Raw genomic sequence first — 22,815 nt, forward strand, 5'->3', positions numbered from 1 at the left:
CATGAAAAGCGTATCCACCAGCTATTTACTTCCCATGCTCTCTTCAATCGTGCATGAGCTCTCCACCTCCCCAAACTGATCTTTTCAAAGTCATCAGTGACCGCCTTGCTGCTGTATGGTTAATTCTTGGACCTCATCTTGCTTGACCTGTGAGAAGCATTTGATAGGGTTGGTCACTCCATCCTCCTTTAAATAATTTCTTCAGCTGGATTCCAGGACTCTGCGTTCTCCTGGTTCTCTGCCTACTGCCCTGACTGCTTCTTTTCAGTTTTCTTGATTGGCTTTTGCTCATTTTCCTGATTTCTTAATGTTGGATTCCCCAGGTCTCGGACCCCGTGCTCTTGTGTTTCATCTATACTCAGTCCCATAGTGTTCTCATCCAGTCTTATGGCTTAAACAGCATCCGCACGTTGATGACTTTCGAGTCATGTACGTGACCCACGCCTCTTCTCTAAAGTCCAGATTCATACACCCATTTACCTATTTGACCTTTTTGTCTTGGATATCTAACAGGTATCAGAAACAATACATCCCAAATCAATCTCCCTTCTCCCCCTCTCTAAATCTTTCCTCCTTCCTTCTCCCGCATCTTGTTTGCTGGTAGCTGCATCCTTTCCGCTGTTCAAGCAAACCCTCCCACCCCCATCATCTTTGCCTCTCCTCCTTTGTCCTCCACTCCACAAAGAATCAAACAAAGAATCTGCCAGCCTCTACCTTCAAAGCAGAGCCGTAATCTGATCACTTGTCAGCACCTCCTCAGCTGCCATCATGGTCTAGACCCTCTTAGGTTACAAGGATAGTTCTCATGGTGTCAAAAGGTCCAAACACCAGGGCTGCTTTTTCTCATATGTGGGAGAAATCAGGAAGCCTTATTCCCTCCCCAAGTCTCATACTCACATTTCACCATTTCAGACTCATTCTCATGCTGTTACCATTGCCATCTCTAACTTAGTCTTGTTTAGATATTAACATTTTCTGGGAGGAATAATGTATGTATTTACATATATATATTATTTATATATATTGCCCCAGAGTATTTAAGGTACATTATAAAAGTACACAAAGTACGTAACAATAGAAAAAAATAAGCGAGTAAATTAGGCAAAGGGAAAAGAAGGATAGAAAAAAAATCCAGATGAAACTACAGGCGGGTGAGCATACAAATGCACACAGTGAGGTTCTTCACCTTTGCTGAACGTGAGTAACAGGAAGTTTCTTCCACTAAGGTGTGCTTTTATTATCAGATTTGTTTCTGCTTGATGGGCCCCATATGGCCTCATGAGCACAGTGGCTCTTTGGGCCTAGAGAGGGAGAGGGCTGTGTTGGGCAGGAAAGGCTCAGAGGAGAAGGGGAGCAATGTTAGTCAGGAAGTCCCTCCTTACCTGAGACCGGGTCTCAACATAATCCTAGTCACTCCTTTAGTGTTCTCCCCAGTCTCCCACCTCCCGGGCCATCCCCACAGGATACCCCTGGTACTTACCAAGACCCAAGCAAGAAACTCTGAGTCCTGATTTTCCAAGATTCCTAGAATAAAAATAAAGCAACACATGGTCATGACTTTGTCAGGTGAAACTATTCACATTTAACAAGGAATACTGTATCTCCCTTTGGACGTTGTTCTTGACTAGAGTTGTGGTAAAGACAGAACTGCAGGTGCAGGTTTGTGGTCCTGGGAAGAGTCTTTTGTCTCCATCTGGGTGCTGGGAGGCTCAAAATGTGCTCAGGCTCAGCACAAGATGAAAATGTCCCCCACTAAATGCAACTTTTCAGGCCTGAATGATCTTCTTTACCCATTTGCTTACAAATCTATTTTCTCTCTCTCCTTCTAGAATGTGAGTTCCTTGAGGGCAAAATGAGTATTTTATTCACCATCCAGTCATTCATTATTCATTTTTCATTTATCACCAGAACCTGACACACAGCATACCCTTAATAAATATTTGTTGGCTGAATAACCAACAAACTGATTTCTAAAACAATATTATTACTAATGGTTGGGAATTATTAGAAGAATAAATTCAAAATGATCCTTTAGGCTATTTAAACTAACTTACAGATATCTCTTGACTTATGATGGGGTTATGTCCTGAGAAACCCAACCTAAGTTGAAAATATCTTAAGTTGAAAACGCATTGAATTCACCTAACCCAGCAAACATCATAGCTTAGCCTAGCCTATCTTAAACACTCACAGAACACTTATGTTAGCCTATAATTGAGCAAAATCATCTAACGCAAAGTCTATTTTATAATAAAGTGTTGAGTATCTCGTGTAACTTATTGACTACTGTACAGGGAGGAGGAGGAAGAGGAGGAGGAGGAGGAGGAGGAGGAGGAGGAGGAGGAGGAGGGTTGGACGGGTCTACAATGGTTGCAAGTATATTGGCTATTTACCCTCCTGATTGCAGGGCTGCCCGGGAGCTGCAGCCTCCTGCCCAGCATCATGAGACAGTATCCTAACATGTATTTCTAGCCTGGGAAAAGGTCCAAATTCAAAGTCAGAAGTATGGTTTCTACTGAATGCACATGCCTTTCACACCATCACAAAATCAAAAAAAACCTTAAGTCAAACCATCATAAGTTGGGGGAGCCTCTCATGTCTTTATGAAAGGCTCCATAAAATTGCTACAAGGTCAGATAATGGGGCACCTGGGTGGCTCAGTCGGTTAAGCATCTAACTGTTGATTTTGGCTCTGGTCATGATCTCTCAGTTCACGGGATTGAGCCCTGCATCAGGCTTTGCGCTGACAATGCAGAGCCTGCTTGGGATTCTCTCTCTCCCTCTCTCTCTCCCCCTCCCCTTGCTTGTGCTCCTTCTCTCACAAAATAAACAAACATTAAAAATACCCTTTTTTTTAAAGATCAGATAGTCCTTTTTAAGTGCTTATTTTTTCCTTCATCAATCCCTTTGATTTTCACCCCTAAAAGCTTATCAAAAAGAGGGGATATATTTTCACTCTCTAAATAGAGAACTAAGCACTCTAGTCTTCATTGTAAGGTATTCCGTGGAGACCCACACCCATCTCATCCTCCTGCCATTTCTGCCAAACAGCTGTCATAGAAGAGATCAAATTCTCAGAGAATGCCTCATAGAACCTTGTAGGGGTCTAATGCGAGGAGGTGAAGCTTAAATAATTGATCGTGGTAGAAAAGTGCACCCCTTACTCTCTGATCAGATGCTCTTAGGAGAACACAATCCCCCAGCCCCTGCCCGTTTCTACCCCAAACAAGATAGTACAGACTTTTCCAACTGCCACATAGCTCAGTTCTTCTAAGTGTTCTCTTGATTCTTCCACAGTTTGGCTTCTTTAGAGGCAGTAACTAGTGCTCTCATTTTTGCCTCTATTTCTTTCCTCTGTTTGTTATTCCTGTCTATAAAATGCTGCCTAAGCAACACATTGAGTTTCATAGCATAGTCCAAAGTACATTATGCTGCAAGGAGTTGAAAGACCTGGGTCTGTGACCTATTGTTGAAATTAGCCAGGTAACCTCCGGGGTTCAATTTATTCACTGGTAAAATGAAATATGAATGCCTGGGCCATTCATCTAGCATCACGTCTGTGGGATCAGAATGTGACGATGCATGCTAAGGTGTTGCAGAGCAGACAAATGCAAAGCATAATTATTTTTGGTGTTTTCGGACTCTGCGCCCCCTCTCACAGACCTAGTGCTACATTTTCCCATTTGAAGTGGGTGAATCCACCTGGAAGGAAACTATTGCATAAACGAGTGTGTGAAAAACATTTTGAACAACTGAATAGGAGAAAAATAACTGAACTTCTCCCATGAAAATAGTTTGCGTAAGAAATGATCCTTTGAGTAGTTTCTCAGAGAACCACAGGATATAAAATCAGAAGATTTTTCTTTTAGTCTAAAAGTCTGATTTTAAAAAATAGAAATATAGAACAAAAACTCTATAGTAGGGAGAATAAAAAAGACTACACCAAGACAAAAAAAGTGTATATATATATACATATATGCATATGTATATTTATATATGAAATAAATATTAAAAAATAAAATCATAAAAAATTTAAAAAAACATAAGTGCAGTCAACCCTTGAACAACACAGATTTGAACTGCATGGGTCCATTATACATGGAATTTTTTTTTAAGTAAATAAAGTACAGTACTACAAATATATTTTCTCTTCCTTATGATTTTCATAATAACATTTTCTCCTCTCTAGCTCACCTTATTGTAAAGATACAGTAGGGGCGCCTGGGTGGCGCAGTCGGTTAAGCGTCCGACTTCAGCCAGGTCACGATCTCGCGGTCCGTGAGTTCGAGCCCCGCGTCGGGCTCTGGGCTGATGGCTCAGAGCCTGGAGCCTGTTTCCGATTCTGTGTCTCCCTCTCTCTCTGCCCCTCCCCCATTCATGCTCTGTCTCTCTCTGTCCCAAAAATAAATAAACGTTGAAAAAAAAAAAAAAGATACAGTATATCATACAAAAATATACGAAATATGTGTTGACTGCTTATGTTATCAGTAAGGCTTCCAGTCAACAATAGGCCATTAGCAGTTGGGGTTTTGGGGACTCAGAAATTATACACAGACTTTCAACTGTGCAGGGGGTCTGTGCTCCTAACCTTCACGTTGTTCAAGTGTCAACTCTATGTGTGTAACTAACAGTCTTCCAGGTGGAGATATTCAATACTGATGCCTCAGGAAGAACTTACTGAGAGGTCACCACATTCCAACTGATGTGCAGCTCATGGAGATACAGAGGGGAACCCATTCTGGCTTTCTACCTCCAGGGAGCTCTCTATCCTCTACCTTTTCTGAGGGGCACAGAAAAATATCCACGTAACTACCATATAGTGAGGTATGTCCTCTCTGGATGTCTTTGGAAGAATACGAAAGGGCTATCTCAGACCTGTATTCACGTAACCATGTAGGTGTCATGGGAAAAAAAATCTCAGTAAGAATTTCCACCTAATTTTAATCTTTCCATGATTCAGAGGACAAAAGGGAGTGCAGAAAACTATGCAGAGCAAGACACTGTTGTGACAAAATCAAAGAGGACAAGGTCCTGTCACTGGGTACTTACTGAACAACATCCCAGCACCAAGGTGGGGAGACCTGACCTATTTTCCTTATGACAGTGACTTAGGAAGATAATGATCACTCTGCTATAGGTTTGGAAGACCAAACTTGAGAAACGAGAATTGTCAGCAAAAAACAAACTGCAAAGTAGCAAGTACTAAATGTGGCCCATTTTCTTGCCATTGATTTTAAACACCCAGGCCAGCTTTTCCGGAATGAAGGCCTTAGAATATTTTGCGCTATGTGAAAAGTTCCATTACAAATGTTGATCCAGAGGTGACAGATCACGCATTGAGCTTTGGTGTTTTTATTTCCTTTAACTCTCTCTAAATGTCTTCGTTCTCTACAGGGAATGGTGATGAAACTCAGGTGATTGTTTTTCAAGTGAGAGACATTTTTTGTCTCTCACGGAGCCCTATCTGGTCTCTAAATTCACTGCCCTTACTGTGTCCAGGGGTGAGTCTCTGTGAGACTCCTACCTTGTAAGACATTCTTAACACGTGATGATACTTCTCGTTCTGTAGATGTAGAAGGTGGGAGGAACCAGCTCTCTCCAGTTCAGCTCACAGAATTCCAACACAATTTCCGTGATCACGGAATGGAGATGTTGCAATTGTCTACATATTCTGATCCATTTCAGCTCTGCTGGGTAACAGAAATCCAAACACTGGACCTATTTGATCTAATGAGTACAAATGATATTATCAAAGCTTGTTTGTGTGGCTATCACACCAGATAATGGTCAGGTTTACATACCGTGCTAGGCTGTAACAGATGCCACGGAATGTTCTTCACCCCACATACGGAGTTTTCATAACTACTTCGTGATCTTGCATGACTTTATGCAACAGTACAGCTTTACAGAATTTCATTTTATTTTCTAATTCCTCAGCGTTCGCACAATTGAGGCTACATAAACATTCTGTGAACACATCCAATTTCTAATTAGATTGAATTTCTTTCCCTTTTGATTCAAAATAGTCTCACTGCACTGGTTTACCTATTTTATCTGTGTCAGATATGCCAGAAGGAAGACTCACCGTGTCCATTTTTAGTATCTGCTCCTGTTCAACTCAAAATAAAAGCTCCTCTTTCCCAGGTGAACCTGGGCCGCTCTGCTGCTAATATTAGAAATGAATGACATCAATATGGGGGAACAGGACACTTAGCTTTGTCAGTCAAATGCTGGAAACCCTAAATCTGAAATCAGAGCTTCAGGAAAGAGTTATCTGGAAAAGGGATACAGGTTCTTGAGAACACCACGATTGCATCTCTCTCCCTCCCTCCCTCTCTCTCTCTCTCTCTCTTTTTCCTGTAGGCAGGACTGTCCCCTCCGTGAACGCGTGCCTGAACTTATTTTAAGCCGATGGTTAGTTCTGTGACAGAAGCATTATATATAATTCCTAGTGGCATTTTGTGAAGCATCCGTCAGGCTCTTTTTGAATTTAAAGCAATAATGGAGCGGTGAGAACTGAAATCAGGGGTCACGTAGGCACAGTATTACAAGCCACTCCCAGGCTGCAGTTCCTTTACAAATCACAGATGCCAAGGGGCGCCCGGGTGGCTTAGTCGGTTAAGCATCCGATTTCAGCTCAGGTCATGATCTTGCGGTTCATGAATTCGAGCCCTGCATAGGGCTTTGTGCTCACAGCTCAGAGCCTGGAGCCTGCTTCAGATTCTGTCTCCCTCTCTCTCTGCCCCTCCCCCATTCATGCTCTGTCTCTCCTTGTCTCTCAAAAATAAATCAATGATAAAAAAGAAAATTTAAACAAATCACAGATGCTAAGAGGGGAAGATCAGCAGCCCAAGTGTCTTGTCTTAAATTGTTCGCTCCTGAATACCCATGTGTTGGACATCATTCACAGTTGTAAACAGCTCGGCAAAGAGGAGTAGCTAGCTAAATTATGTACCTTGCGTTTGGCCAGGAAAGCAACACAACGTCGCCTGGGACCGCGGGGGATGACTATAAGCACAGGAGTTTGGCTGGACCTGTTTTCATGTGCTCAGGTCATTCTGTCATCTGCTGGCTCATCTATTGGAACATCTTTCTGATCCCTGAATCACACCCTGCTGTTCTGAGGTGCCTCACCTGGAAGTTACTAGCCAAATTCAGGGGAGGGAATTTTTTTTTTTTTTTTTTAAGAAATGTACATTTAACCTTTCTTGAAAAACCCAGAGCCAAAGTAGTGTCTGTCTGTCAGTCAGCTGGTTTTGATGGTTATACAAGCACACACATTTTGACAGTCGTGAAGGTAACTACAAATGGTAATAATACTTTCTTATGAGGGCATCGTTCATCACTGCTAGTGAGTAATGACTCATTTGGAAACCACCAGGCACAAAATTGATGTAGCCATGCATTTTGATGACAGACATTGTCATGCAGCGGAATGAAACTGTGTTTCATTCCTACTTTCACTTAAGTAGCAACAAAGTAGAAAGGGATTCTATCAGATGCTTTGATTTAATGGTTTCAGTCTTTTGTCAGTTGTAAATTCCAGCTAGATTCTCATTTTCACTGAATATACAAAATCATCTGCTGACCTATAGATTCTAGAGAAGTCTAAAGAAGCATGGCAAAAAGAGACTTCCCTATACTTAATTAGTTCAGTAGTGATACACCAAGTTCCAGCTATAAACCAAGCCTTGCATAAGGGGTGGGAATGGGCTGAGTAGCAAGATAGTTGCTATTCTCATGGAGCTCCCATAATAGAAGGGGAAACAGATATTAAATAGTGACTTAATAATCTGATTGTAATGCTAAATAAAAGGACACTATGCCCTAAGTATAAAATTGGGATGTTGGGAAGCTGACCTGGTCTGGATGGTTAGGAAAAGCTTTTCTAGGGAAGAAGCATTTAACCTGAGATCCAAAGGAGGAATAGAAAGTAACTTAATGGAAAGAACAGGGCTTAGCATTCTAGGCAAAGTGAACAGAATGTGCAGATGCTCAGAGGCTGGAGGAAGCATATGTAATTGAAGAACTAAAAGAAGGACAGGGCAGTGGAAGAGTAGAGTGTGAGTGACTCTAGGTGAGCGGTGGGGGGGTCACAGGAAGAAGATGAAACAGGGTCTTACAGGTCAGGTTATGTTATCAATTTTAGACTTAATAGGACAGAGTTATGGAAAACTACTGGAAAACGTAGAGGAAATGGGTTGAAAGGAAGGCACGAAGAGGAGCTAGGAGGCTACTTTGTTAATCCTGATGAGAAATGATGGTACCTTGAATTCCGATTGAGCAGAGATAGGAGAATGGGGGAAGTTTCCAGATATTCTTAGCAGGCAAACTCTAGAGGACTTGGTGTTTGGTTAAAGATGAGGGTGAAAGAGAAGAAGTAATGGGCCATTCTCAGATTTCCGACTCTGGCAGCTGGGTGAAGAGGGGTGCTTTTCACTGAAGTAGGGTTCATTTAGGAAATAGAAGGGTTTGACTCACCTTTGTGCATTTGGGCAAAGAGATTTGCATGAGATATCCAAGCTAGTTGCCTGGAGCTCAGAGTAAGGAGAGGGTGTTCTGGGTACAGAAGGTAAAAGGGGCCATGGGTTGGGGCCAGCTGTCAAAGGAGAGTGTTCAGTGAGAGAAGAGGGGCCAAGCCCAGCCCTGAGAAGCTCCACATTGTGCATGGCAGAGAGGATGCACGCAGACAAAGGAGACCGAGAAGGAGCGGCAGAGATGTAGAATGGGAAAGTGTTGGTGGAGAAGCCAAAGGTGGAGGTGGTTTCAGTGGGGCGTGAGCGACCAGCAGTGTTGAAGGCTGCAGAGCAATCCAGACCCGGGAGGAGGGAGAAATGCCCTTTCCTGTTCAGCCCTGCGGGGACTGCTGGGACTCCCGCAGCAGTCATCCCGGGGGCCCGAGAATGGGAGGCGTGGAACCATGCTCACCAGCCGCGGGTGACCTTGTGCAGGGTACTTAGCCTTTTGAAGCCTCTCTCCTCAGTCATATGTGCAGATATTAATAGCCCACTACTTTTTTGTTTTTGATGATTAAGTGAGAAAATATAAATGCAGCACCAATGCCAGCATGTTTCAGTGTTCAATAAATGTTAGTTGCTCTCTGCCCTTATTTCCTAGGAAAAAATGGTGCCTTAAACACGAACCCTGGTAGGGTTCTGGTTCTGGTGCCGAAGCTGGTAGGAGGCCACTTCTGTGACTTGCAAGGCCAGCTTCGCTTCCCCGACTTTAGGATCCTCTTTGTGCTTAGACATTGTGCTTAGACACTGCAACCATCCCGAATCTATTACGTGCAAATTGGGAGTCATTTTGCTAGAATCGTTAGAAAAGTGGGAAGCAGGGGATAAAGATAGATAAGGGAGACAAAGGAGAAGGTGGCACTTCGTTGGCAAAGGCAGTTTGGGGATGTCAGGTGGGTCTGAGGAATTTTGAACAGTTCTTCTGGGATCACCAGGAGGGGTGAGATGGAGATAGGACATAAGGTTGTACGGATAGGGCTATACAAACTTGGATGTTCTGCAGGGGTGTGGCGGGGACTGAGAAACGGTTGCCCAGGTCTAGTTATTGCTTAAATAAAAGTTATTCTGCTTTTACTATCTCAAGGAATCCAAGACATCAGAATAGCTGGAAATCAAGAACTCAGATTTTCAAATCAGAAGAATCTAGGACCTTTATCTGAGGGGCACATAATTTGGAGGTTCACGAACTTGGAATGGAAAAGATACATTTTTGTTTTTCACCAACTTCTTACCGAAACTTAGCATCTCCTGCAATTATGAATATAGGCAAGAAACCATAGAAGTACCTATGTTACTGGTGACTGTGCCACCAACAGAAATTATAGGCATTTTTCTGTCATCCTCACAGTTACTTCAGAGAGCTCAAAAAATTACACTCCTCGTCCCTGGAAATGGTGGTATTCCACCTGCCCCTAGAGCTGGTTATTTAATATACTAATAAAGAAATGTTTTCCTAGGTTACAAATTTGGATTTTAGGTATTTTGAACTGTATTTCAATTTAATTGGAATCCTGTGTATTTTAGGTTATATACTTAACAGCTATTTTTCTGAGGAGTCTGTAGGCTTCACCAGATTGCTGGGGGGGGGGGGTCTATGCATCAAGAATCTTGGATACAGATTAAAGATAAAGGTTGTTTAAAAATGCCTTTGGGCATTCATCTGCCACAAAGCAATGTGGGTTTGCAAGCATCTCTTTCAAACTGGGAGGGAAGACATTCCTGAAAAATATTTGAAAGCAAAATTAAATATGCAAAACCCCACTGCTACTATTTAAAAATGTGTGTAATGTTGTTGAAACTGTTAATGTTCTGGTATCTCTATTTGTTTCATTTTAGTAAGTTAAAAAAGATTTCTTAGGCCCTTACTGGATTTACTTCCAAAATCAGGCCCACGGCTTGCGTTATCTCTGCTTGGACAAAAATCCTGGTCTCTGAGGTCTTACATTACAGGCTTCATCCACCCACCTGCGAGGTGGAAAAGCCATGTTTACCCTCTGAGGAAGAGGAGAGAGGAGAGGGTTTGCCAGTCTTGGGGCTCTGGGGCCTTAGCAACAAGTGGCTTGTCTCATGCACAATATTTCTTGTATAAAACACTTCACTTTAATGTGATTTATTCATTCAACAATTTCATATTCCATTTCATATTTTTGTATTTGTTTTAATATAAAAGTATGTTTCCTCCCTAAATCTTCAAGCAAGTCTGTTGTCTCAGAGATGCCCCATGTTGGTCCCATGGCTTTACTGGGTGCCCCTGGGCATTCTCTGCTGTCCCCGTTTGAAAGGCCTGGCTATAAACTACTGTCAGTCATTTACACCTTAGTGTGAAAGAGATTCAAACCTTTTTCTTACATCACTTTGGAGAGATTTGAAGGAACAGATCAAGAAATAAAGCACTAACTATCTGAGGGAGATGGAGAGGACAATGCAGGTGGGATAGAGGGAGGCAGGAAGCTGGGTGAAGAAAGCAGGCCCTCCAAAGGGGAGAACCCTCTTTGCCCCTTCTAAATTTCATTTAAGGTCACATCTCTCCTCATGATGGCATGGTCACACTGTCATATATCATACACATACTTGCCATTTTCAAAGCTAAGAAGAGAAAAATCGAAAGGTTTCAAAGTTTTCTTCACCCAAAGGGTGATGATTTCTTTTCAAAGAAATTCCACACGGCGGAGCAAAGGTAAAGCTTTCCCTGGCATCCGCTTTGTAAGGAGGGCTATGATTAGTTTCCACTGTAATGAGCCGTGCAGCTTTCAAAGGCAAAATGTAACAAGAAAGCACCTGCAGTAGGAGCTCCAAGCTCCACAGCCTTTCAGTTCCATTTACTGTGGGTGAAGCCGTTGCTTTCTGGAGAGAAAGCAAAGTCAGCAATATGATGGAGATGGAGGCATGAGCCGGACTGGGGGGCCGGTTGATATTTAGGAATGCGCTTTAATCAAAAGTAAATGCTTTCAGCCGTAAGGCATCGGTTTGCCTTTCAGTTTCCTTGACAGAGGAATGGAAAATTAATGCCTGTTTTCTCTGTGCGTTCACGTCTTTCACATCTGCTGCCAGGGTGCCATATATCACAGCGCGTATTATACTCATTCTGCACAAGGTTGTTGCTCCTTCCAGACGGAGCTCTGTGAGGCTCGGGACTGTGTCTAATGCATCTGCTCTTTCCAACACGCAGCACAGGGCTGGGTGCAGAGTAGGTGTTCAGCGATGCTCACAGTGGGTGCTCTGATGCCAGTGTTGGCTGCGGCTGAAGACTGCATTGTCACTTGCTTGTTTTGTTCTTGTTGGCTAGGGACGCTCTGTGGTTTACTGGAAAACACCGGCCAGCACAGTGCAGTGGTGGAGTATGACACAGAGCACAAGTGCTCTGCCACGTCCTACGGGTGAAGCCCTGGGAAAGTTACGGAATCTCTCCGTGCCCCATCTGTTCCTGGTGATAATAATAGCAACTACCTCCCAGGGTTGTCGTGAGGATTAAAGCATTTAAGGCAGTGCTTGGCACGTCGTGGTAGATGCTGTCTAAGTGCAAGCTGTTATCACACAGACACAGGTTGGAATTCAAGCTGTGGTCCTGGGCATCTCGTTTCACCTCGTACAGGTTCCCTCTTCCGTAAAATGAGTTTCTCCGCTCTCCCTGAGGAGAGGGACACAGTGGACGTTGAGGCCTCTCACTCTTTTTTTTCCCAACCCATACAGGTGTTAGGGCTGCTTCTCCTAATCTCACAAGAGGCCGGAGCTTAGGAACCTGCTTAGCAGGATGCTTTCTGTCCCGACCCATACCTTTCCTCTTCTCCCCCTTGCCCTTCTGCTAAATCCTGCCCTCCGGCATTTACAGCCTCAGAGCCTGGGGGGGAGGGGGGTTGCTAAAGGAGGAGTCACGACCAGGGTCTACTTCTATGCTCAGTCTTAATCTTACTCTTTCTTCCAGCCAGCTCAGCATTTTAAACCACCTGCATCCCGACTTCTTCATAGCTACTACCAGGGCAGACCCTTGTGCCCAAAGGCTCCCTACCTGCTCTTTGGCCTCTAGGTTCTCTGCTGTTCTTTGATCAGCCTTACCGCCTTCTTATTTGTATACAGTAACTATTGTTCATGTCCTATCACCTTTCCTCAGTTACAAAGTACTCAATAGGATCCAAGCCTGATCTGTGTTTGATCTATAACAAAACATGTTGCGCTATGAGGTACAAGTAAATATTTCACTGACTAAATGAATGTTCAAATGACTAAGTCTGAGGAGCCTTTCTTACCTCCTTGATGTGAACTTCCAGAGTTAGATATTATTTTAGTCCTAATTGTTTTGTGTTTAGGTTGACCATAAAGATTCAAGTGGCTTACTAAACGTCATGGTGCAATAAGGCATTAAAAAGAAACAAAAGGCATGCATATTAGAAAGGAGTAACTAAAACTCTCATTGCAGACCACATGATTGTCCATGTAGAAAAATCCCAAATAATTTACGAAAAGGCTCCTAGAACTAATAAGTGAATTTAGCTAGTTTGAGGATATAAGGTCAATATATAAAAGTCAAGTGTATTCCTAGCAATAAACGACTGGAATTTGAGATTTAAAAAAAAGAAAAAAACACTACTTGCAATAGCAGCCTAAAACTGAAATATTTGTTTACAGATCTATAAAAACATGGTCAGTATCTATATGCTGAAAATGACAAAACACTGAAGAAATGAGAAGACCTAACTAAATGGAGAGATACTCCAAGTTGATGGCTTGCAAGACAATACTGTGAAGATGTCAATTTCTGTCAATTTGATGTCTGAAGTAAATATAATCCTAATTCCTATCCTAGCAATTTGTTTTATAGACATCAAGGTGATTCTTAAATATATATGGTAAGGTGAAGAAACTGGAATTATGCAAAACAATTTTTTTTTTTAAATTTGAGAGAGAGAGAGAGAGGGAGTAGGGGAGAGGGGCAGAGGGGGAGAGAGAGAGAACCCCAAGCAGGCTCCACACTCAGCTCAGAGCCCAACTCGGGGCTCAATCCCACAACCCTGTGATCATGACCTGAGCCGATTTTAAGGGTTGGACACCCAACTGACTGAGCCACCCAGGCGCTCCTCGAAACAATTTTAAAAAGAACAGCAAAGTTGGAATGACTCACAGTACCTGATTTCAAGATTTTACATAAAGCAAGAGTAATCAAAGTGGTGCGGTATTGTTAAAAGGAACGAAGCACATAAAAATGGAACAGAATAGACGGTAAGTGGAGCAGAATAAACAGGCCAGAAATAGCCCCATGAGTATAGTCAACTGATTTTTGACAAAGGTGCAAAGATAATTCATTGGAGAAAGGATAGTCCTTGCAAGAAATAAGGTTAGAACAATTGTTATATGGAAGAAAATGAATAAGGTTACAAGCCTCACACCTTATACCAAAATTAAAATGGATCATACATCTAAGTGTAAAACAAAACCACAAAACTTTTAGGAGAAAAAAATGAGAAAAATCTCTGAGACTTTAGGTTTGGCAAGAGTTTTTAGATGTAGTACCAACAGGATGATCCATTAAAAAAAACTGAAAAATTGGGCTTTACAAAAATGTAAAAGTCTTGCTCCATGAAAGGAACCAGTGGGAAAAATGAAAAGACAAACTGCAGCTGCAAAAACCCACTAAAAGATGGCCAGCGTACTGAACAGCACTTCACCACCAAAGAAGATATTTGGATGGCAAACAAGCACATGAAAAAATGCTTGGCATCACTGGACACTGGAGAAATACAAATTAAAACCATAATGAGATACCACTACATGCTTGTTCGAATGTATAAGATAAAAACAAAACCAAAAGCGAACACAATGCCAAGCATTGGCGAAGATGCATTGCTGGTGGAAACACGAAACGAGACAGCCCTCTTAATCATTTTGAGAGTTTCTTACAAAGTGAAATATACCCACACCGATTGACTCCACAATTCCACGCCTAGGTATCTACCCAGGTGAACTGAAAACTTATGTTCACACAAACAGCTAGAGGCAAATGTTTATAGCAGCTTTATTCATAATCACCCCAAAGTGGAAACCACCCAGAAACCCGTCAACTGATGAATGGATAAAACAAGTAGGGAACGTTCACACAGTGGAATATTATCCAATAATAAAAAGAAATGAAGTTTTGATTCATGATTCACACGATAACATGAATGCATTTTAAATGCGTTTTGCTAAGTGAAAGAAGCCAGGCTTCCAAAGCTACGTATTGTCTGAGTCTACTTCTATAACATTCTGGAAAAGACTATAAGGACAGATAACATGAATAATTACTAGGGGTTGGAGGTGAGCGGAGAGGACTGCAAAGAGGTGGTATGAGGGAATTTGCGGCGGGGGGGGGTTATCAAAATGTTCTGTATGGTACACTGTGGTGGCCTGACTGCAATTATCAAAATCCATACAACTGTGAGAACACAAAAAGTGAATTTGACTCCATGCAAATTAAAAAAAAAAAATCTACCAGGCTGTCAGAGGAACCCAAGACGACATGCACACTGTGAGAAACGAATATAACTGTTTGGACAAAAAAAAAAACCTGACTTCACTAACTTCAGAAGAGTCTTTTGACTGGAGACCATAAGGCTAAGAATAAAAAGAACTGTAACCAAACACTGAACTCTAGTCACCAAATTTGTTTCTCGTGGGGGTAAGAGTAAGTCTGAAGTTACGGCTGACAAACAAGAAATGTAGTGAGTGAACAGTAGACCCAGAAATGGAACAAAAACGGGAGAAAATTGAGGACCCCTTGAGGCCAACATCCGTGTATCATTTAATTTCATTTTATCTGTAAATACCCTCATATCGCCAGAACATTGGTTTTTGTTTGTTTGCTTTTTTTACTTTCTAATTCAGCAAATGTTTACTCAGAAGCTGCGAGGATGCATCAAGAGTTAGTAACTGACAAGCAACTAACAAGAGTTAGATGAGGATAAATGAAGGCTCTTTCTCTTCGGAATCATAGATAAGGGTGCCTGGGTGGCTCAGTTGGTGGAGTATTAGTCTCTTCATCTCAGCTCAGGTCCTGATCCCGGGCTGTGGGATCAAGTCACACTTCAGGCTCCGTGCACTGAACCTGCAGCCTACTTAAGATTCTCTCTCTCTCCCTCTCTGTTCTCTCCCCTGCTCATGCTCTTTCTCTAAAATAGATAGCTAGATAATTCGGTAGCTAGACAAATAGAATAACAGATAAAGAAAACAAAAAACAAAAAAACCTATCCTGGTGGCTGTGAAAATGGAATGCGGTTGGCCCAGGGATGGGAGCCAGGACTTACAAGGCTATTCACAACCAGCTTCACTGCTCTCTATCCTACTCATAGGATAGCCGTTATAAATGGCTAATGATTGGTCAGGCTTAAGTTCTGGTTTCAGTTCATCTTCATTCTTCCACCTCTACTTTGGTCTTTGTATTCTTTTTGATATCTTAGTTTGCTATGTCTCCGAGTGGGGACATTGCATCTCATTTGATGGTGTCAGCCGTGCAGTAACACCAACAGGGATCTGTGCCTGTCACTCAAAGAATACCCGCCACAGCCATGAGAATTTCTCTCTGTGCCAATCCTTTCTGACTTTATTTCATACAAAGGGGAAGCTCTTTTTTACAGATCCATGAAAGGATCATGAAAGGAAGGGAGAGAAGACCACCAGTCTCTCGTGAAACTGTAAGGAATCAGATGAATACGTTCTTTAGGATCATAAAACAAAAATCTTATTGAAATCCTCTTGAAAATGTGATCAAAGCTACCTTTCCTTGGGCTTGGGTAAAGTTTTACGCATGCAAATAATTTTTAAAAATTGACTTCAGGCATTTTAAATTAATCACTGCATGGCAGCTATGGAACTCTGTGAAATAACTTTGCCTTATGCTTTTGTGAATTAATCCATCCTAGGAAACTAAAGTAATTAATTTCAGTTGGTTAAACTCAATAGTGGTACTTCATTCAAGTCGACTGACTTAACTGGTTCTAAGCAAGATTTAGATAACAGAAATTCATAGGATAGTGCCAATATCGATGGCAAAAGTAGCTGGGGACCTGACAATTCTTTGATGTGGCCCCAAAGAAATCAGTTTCCAACACCAGAATCACCATCGTATGACAAGAAGGAAAATCATTATGGAAAGTACGTGCAATGGCAGTCAAATAGCTGCTTATTTTAATCAAACTCCAATGAAGCCTAATTTTTTTGACAATTCAATGTTGTCAGTTGAGGAAAGCTTTGGATCCACTTTGTACCTTCCTGGGTATTTGACATCTATATCTTTGACTTTTAAAGTGGAAAAGCACAGGACACATGGGTGGCTCGGTCGGTTGAGTGATGGACTTCAGCTCAGGTCATGATCTCAAGGCTGGTGAGCTTGAGATCCACTGGGCTCGCTGTCGTCGGCACAGAGCCACTTGAGATCCTCTGTCCCCTCCCTCTCTGCCCCTCACCCCCCTCTCAAAAATAAACATCAAAATAAATAAATAAAATGGAAAAGCACAGCTAATTATATTTTTCATTTATTAGGTAAACAGAAACATGCTTTAGTTATTTTCCCTATACCTGAACTCAGCTTAAATTTTTTTTTTTTTAACGTTTATTTATTTTTGAGACAGAGAGAGACAGAGCATGAGCGGGGGAGGGTCACAGAGAGGGAGACACAGAATCTGAAACAGGCTCCAGGCTCTGAGCTGTCAGCACAGAGCCTGACGCGGGGCTGGAACTCGTGGACCGTGAGATCAGGACCTGAGCCGAAGTCGGCCACTTAACCGACTGAGCCACCCAGGCGCCCCTGAACTCAGCTTAATGATAGCAATTATTTATAGGGCACCTATCACATGCCAGCTTCATGCTTGAATTCATAATTCAAGCATATAAAGGCCAGTAGTCTTTCCAAGTAGACCCTCTTGGGTCTGTTTCATCTGGGAGGAAATGGAGGCTGAGAGAGGCTAAATAAGGAGCCAAGGCCCCACACATCTGGCGCTGGGCAGGGCCGGGGCAGAAATCTGTCTGTCACTCAGGTGTGTGTTCTTCCGCTGCACCTTGCTGCCTTCATGTGGCCTTTCCAACTGAAATGACCCAACCATCACCTGTTTCCTAGAGGTTATTAGCAGGACTGGGGTCTCTGCCTGGCTTGGATCATTTTTGGAGACCTAGAGAAGAGAGAAAAGGAGTTTCTGTGGCTCCTGCTAGGCATGCACACCCGCTCCTGACATCTGTTCCGGATCCCCACACCCTGACGGCCACTTTCCACAGTCTCCCCGTGGTGGGTGCCATGGCAGCGGTGGGGGCCTGTGAACTGCCACTCAGCTCAGGCTTCTCCCCATCAGCCTTCACATAGAGACAGCAGGGGAAGAAAATAGAAGAAAATGTACAACTCACATTGGTTCAAAATGCAATAGAACTTTGGAAAAGGGGAAAAAAAATAAAGTCATCTTCATGCTTTGCTGAGTGGAGATGGGATGACCAATGGGGCCTAAACAGACCTTATTCACAACTTGTGGGGTGTGGGGACAAGGGCTTGGAAAGGCAAACAGAAAGGAAAGTTGGAAAGAGCTGAGGTTGTCTTGTCTGAAAAAGAAGACTGGACCAAGAATGATTTTTAGTGTAATTCAATCCAACAAACACTTTGGAACTACTGCAGGCCAAGGAGCTCAGGACATAAACCTGAATAAACTGGATCTCCAAAGCAGATTATTCATTTGTCCAGTAGATGTTTATTGAGCACCTACTGTTAAGGCAGGCACTCTTCCAGGCAGTGAACAAAACAGATCGAGTGCCTGACCTCATAAAGCTTACGTTCTAATGGGGCAGTCCACAGCGATCAAGTGGCACAGAAATAACTTCAGTGAATAAGCTGCTTTCAAAGCATGATGCTGGAAAATGGCAGCCACTCTGAGGAAGTGACCTCTGAGCAGGGACCTGAGGGACAGGAAGGAACCAGCCTTAAAAAGATCTCGGGGAAGAATTCTAGGCAGACACCTAAGGCCCTGAGGTAGGGACACATTTAAGGAGAAGAAAGGAGGTGAGTATGGTGGAGGTGTGTGTAGGTGTGTGTGTGTGTGTGTGTGTGTGTGTGAGAGAGAGAGAGAGAGAGAGAGAGAGAGAGAACGAGAGCGCATTGAGGTTAGAGAGGGATGGCAGCCAGGACTTACAAGGCTATTAGCAACCAACTTCACTGCTCTCTGTCCAGGCACAGGAGAGAGAAATGGTCCAACAATTGCTCTGGTCTGTATACTAAGAGCTGTTTTATTGAAATAGAGCTGTAAACAGAGCAGACTAACCTTCCCCAGAGAACTTTTGGAAGAGGACTGAGATATGGTGGATCAGGCTTCACTGGGGGCCAGGCCATGCCTCCCCTCATTGCTGAGGTTTTGGTGTTTGGAACCTACGGTTGCCCCATTGCACACCTCTGGGGACACATTTTATCCTACGTGCATAACCTCCTCTTCCCAATTGTACAGTTCAGTGGTCCTGTCTTGGGCTCCCCGCTTCCCCTCTGCATACCTCTTTCCTTTACAGTATTCTCCCTTGCCCCTTCTGGTCTCAAGTATCTTCAGTTGTCAGGCTCTGTCTCCTTTCTCTTTATCAAATTCCACACTCAGGAAAGTCTGAACAACTCTTTCTCACTAAGGTGTAAAAGACCAACAGGATAGAGTACTGCCTGGGGTACTCTATGGTCCTGAGGAATTAGGAAGAATGGCTCTTTACATTTGCATCTGTTTGGAATGCTTTCCTCACATTTCACTCAGTGTTTTCACCCAAGACCCAGCCCCAAAATTCCTTCTCAAGGAGTCTTCCTAGGGATGAGCTAATTACTTCTTTCACAGAGCTTGCGCTCAACTCTGCTTTTCCTGTGTTATTGTGTGTTGTCTGGATGATGTGTCTGCCCATAAGCTCATGGACTTGTTGAGGATAGATTCCATGTTTCATGAATCTGTTCCCAGGCCTTGGCATGATGATGCCAGGCTCATTGCGACTGACTGACCTAGGAGACGGGAAGGCTCTTAAGGGCTGGTTACTTTGATCACAGTAGGCTATGGTCTTCACAGAGTTAAGTTGAATTAAGACTTTTTAGAAAATCTTCCTTCCTTGATAGTCCTGCATTTACAATTTTTAGTTCTTCAATATTATAAGTATTGCTGCTTAGATTTCTACCAATTTAAGATGCATTTGTTGACAAATTCCCTCTTTTAAAATCCAAATACTCCAGGGGCGCCTGGGTGGCTCAGTCAGTTGAGCGTCCGACTTCGGCTCAGGTCATGATCTCATAGTCCGTGAGTTCGAGCCCCACATCAGGCTCTGTGCTGACAGCTCAGACCCTGGAGCCTGCTTTGGATTCTGTGTCTCCCTCCCTCTGCCCTTCCCCCACTCATGCCCTGTCTCTCTCTGTCAAAAATTAATAAACATTAAAAATATATATAAAATCCAAATATTCCAAATAGGATTAAGTCCATTCATTTATACACATTTATTGTGTCACTGCTCTGTGTTAAATATTGTCCCATTGCCCACACCAAAATACTGAGGAGTTTACAAGGAAATGCTTTTCTTCCATATAATGAATCAAGAGTCCCAAGTCAAGACCTGATAATCCTACTTCTTTTTCTTTTTAAGTTTTATTTATTTAAGTAATCTCTATACCCAACGTGGGGCTGGAACTCACAATCCTGAGATCAAGAGTCACATGTTCTACTGACTGAGGCAACCAGGTGCCCCCTGATAATCCTACTTTTAATAATCTGTCTAAAAGAAACATATAGACATCTGGAATTAGGCTTAAGTACAAAAATATTGGTTATAGTCATTATAATCATTCAAAAAAACTACCCAGTAATAGGAGAAGAATCAAATTAAGTTTCATCAATATCAAGGATTATTATGTAACCATTTAAAATTATGTTTTTAAAAGGTTTTTAATTTTATTTGAGAGAGAGCACACATGAACGGGGGAGAGGGGCAGAGGGAAAGAGAGGGAGGGAGGGAGGGAGAGAGAGAGAATTTTAGGGAGACTCCACGCTCAGCATGGAGCCCGATGTGGGGCTTAATCCCATGACCCTGGGATCATGACATTAGCTGAAATCACGAGTCAGACACTTAACCAACTGAGTCACCCAGGTGCCCCTAAAACAATCTTATTAACACAAGAAAATGTTTACATTACTCTGCTAAATGAAAAAAAGCAGGATGTAAACTTTGTTGCAATATGATCTTTAAAAAATGCATGGAAGAAAGGCTAGGAGAAAATTCACTAAAAATTGGTCCTTCTGATGGTCCTTCTAGGTGATAATGATTGGCCTTTAGTTTCTGTATATTTTCTAAATTTTTTGTACTGAGCATTTATTGCTTTTATAGTGGAAACAAGAAAGTTACTGTACTTCAAAAACAGAACCACCTCCCCCCTAGATGCTAAGATCAACCACAGAAAGGGATGGGGACAACTTCATGGGCAAGATGAGGCCAAGCGTGCGTTGCCAGGGCATAGAGGGCAGGCTGGCCGTCTGGGGATGCTGGCCCCTGCAAGGGATTATTGGCAAGAGTCGCTACCAGGCAATGGGAGGGTATAGGAGACGCATTTTAGGGTAGCTGTATCTGGCCTAGGCCAAGCCTAAAATAGAGTAGTGATTTCTTCATGTGTCGGCAAGTACATGACAAAGGCTCTGGTCCCAGCCTGACTGTACAGCAAGCAAGAATTGCCTCCCTGGGTTTCCCCATACGGGTAGTGAGCTTCTAGCCTCAGCGGGGTTCCCTTTTCTTTGGCCATTTTTGCCGTTTAAGAGTTAGTTATTAGTGTGGATTATCACCATCCAGCAATGTTAATTAAGCAATCATCACCAGGAGCTGAACCTTGGAGGCCTGGACTATAAAGTTTATAGCAGATCTCCAAAGGCTATAGAAACCCAACCCTGACCCTGACCAAGAACAAAGCACCCACCTACAGCCTGGGACTCCCCGTGAGCTCTCTTGAGCTTTGCTCCTGAATCTCAAGTTCAAATCTTTTATGGCTGACACCTTCCTTTCTCATTCTCCCCCAAAGAGACACACTTAGTAACAGCAAAGCCATCAAACTGTTTTGTGTAGACTCCTTTCTGACCGATCTCCTCCTCCCCTCTATCACAAAAAAAAAAAAAAAAAAAAAAAAAAAATTACAGTTGAAAGTGGAGACAGGGACACAGGGAGGCACAATGTTGGAAAATGGAAGGTGGAATTAGCAGCCAAGACCCCGCTGGCTTTAAGGCTGGGGTCCACCCCTCACAAGCACCAGAATGTAGTCTTAATCATCCTCCCCAAGCCTCAATGTCTTCATCTGTTATACAGGGCCGGCCCTAACCTGCTTACAGATTTTCTACATATAGAAGATATACAGAGCTTTAGAGTTCTTTATAAATGTCATTGACATGATAACGACCCTTGGGATTAATAGTTTTGGGAATGGTGGCCTACGTCAAAACAAGTGGGGGGAAATCCATTATGAGTGGATTTCAAGGGAAACAAGGGGCTTAGGTCCTATGGGCTGGACAGATTTTGTAGCAAAATCAAATCATTCACACTGTTAAGAACTCGACTGAAATGTTCTATATAGCCGGTTACATGGGGAAAAAAGGATTAAGAAATGCTGAACAGAAGTGAAGACAAACATTTTATGAAGAGAAAAAGTTCTTAGTCTTTGTTCATTGAGATCTGCACTCAAATTCAGGTCAAGAAAAGAAGTTAGGAAGTGATTTCACTTAAATTATAAAGGTAATGAATAATGTGAATGGGGGGAAGTCAGGAAAAATTGGACGGAGGAAGAAAAGCTAAAATCGCATTGAACCGAAGTTTCTTTGTGCAAATGCAAGTTGTTTTATAAATAGTTCTGAGACTCCTTATTTCATTCATTTATACAATAAATATGTGTTCAACATCTCTGATGTTCAGGGGCTGACAACGTCGTAGAAAAGACAGTCACAGTCCCTGACCACGTGGTCTTTAAATCTAGTTGAGGAGGTAAGTATTACACAAATAATTATGTTATTACGTTGTGTTATTACAAAGGAAAAGAATAGGGTAGAGTGAGCACATGTCCTGTGTTGCCAACAGTCCGGTGGATCACAGCCCAAAGTATCCCCATTATAAAGCCCCTCAAGAAGTTACTGTGAGACCTTAGAACCAAAAAGGGGCGAATTTATTCTGAGCATTTAAGATGGAGAGCTAGGGCTCTTAAGGCAGTCCTTTGAACACTTGATTAGGGCTATTTTACCTATTCTCTATAAGCCTTCATTTCCACATCTCTAAAATGGGTATTTCCTAGTTTTGGTCTCATAAGATCACTGAAGCC

At 42.6% G+C, this 22,815-nt stretch overlaps 1 protein-coding gene across 5 annotated transcripts in view; it reads right to left on the reverse strand.

The window, feature by feature from the left end:
- Nucleotides 1–22,815, reverse strand: part of KCNAB1 (potassium voltage-gated channel subfamily A regulatory beta subunit 1) — a 413,540-nt gene that overhangs the window by 117,586 nt on the left and 273,139 nt on the right. For all 5 annotated transcript variants that reach the window (XM_045503172.1, XM_045503169.1, XM_045503170.1 and 2 more), the window contains exon 2: nucleotides 1,481–1,524. In XM_045503172.1, the coding sequence (XP_045359128.1) occupies nucleotides 1,481–1,524 (44 nt within the window). The remainder of the gene's footprint in view (nucleotides 1–1,480; nucleotides 1,525–22,815) is intronic.

The sequence above is a fragment of the Leopardus geoffroyi genome, chromosome C2 (assembly GCF_018350155.1).
Source record: "Leopardus geoffroyi isolate Oge1 chromosome C2, O.geoffroyi_Oge1_pat1.0, whole genome shotgun sequence".
Classification (NCBI taxonomy): domain Eukaryota; kingdom Metazoa; phylum Chordata; class Mammalia; order Carnivora; family Felidae; genus Leopardus; species Leopardus geoffroyi.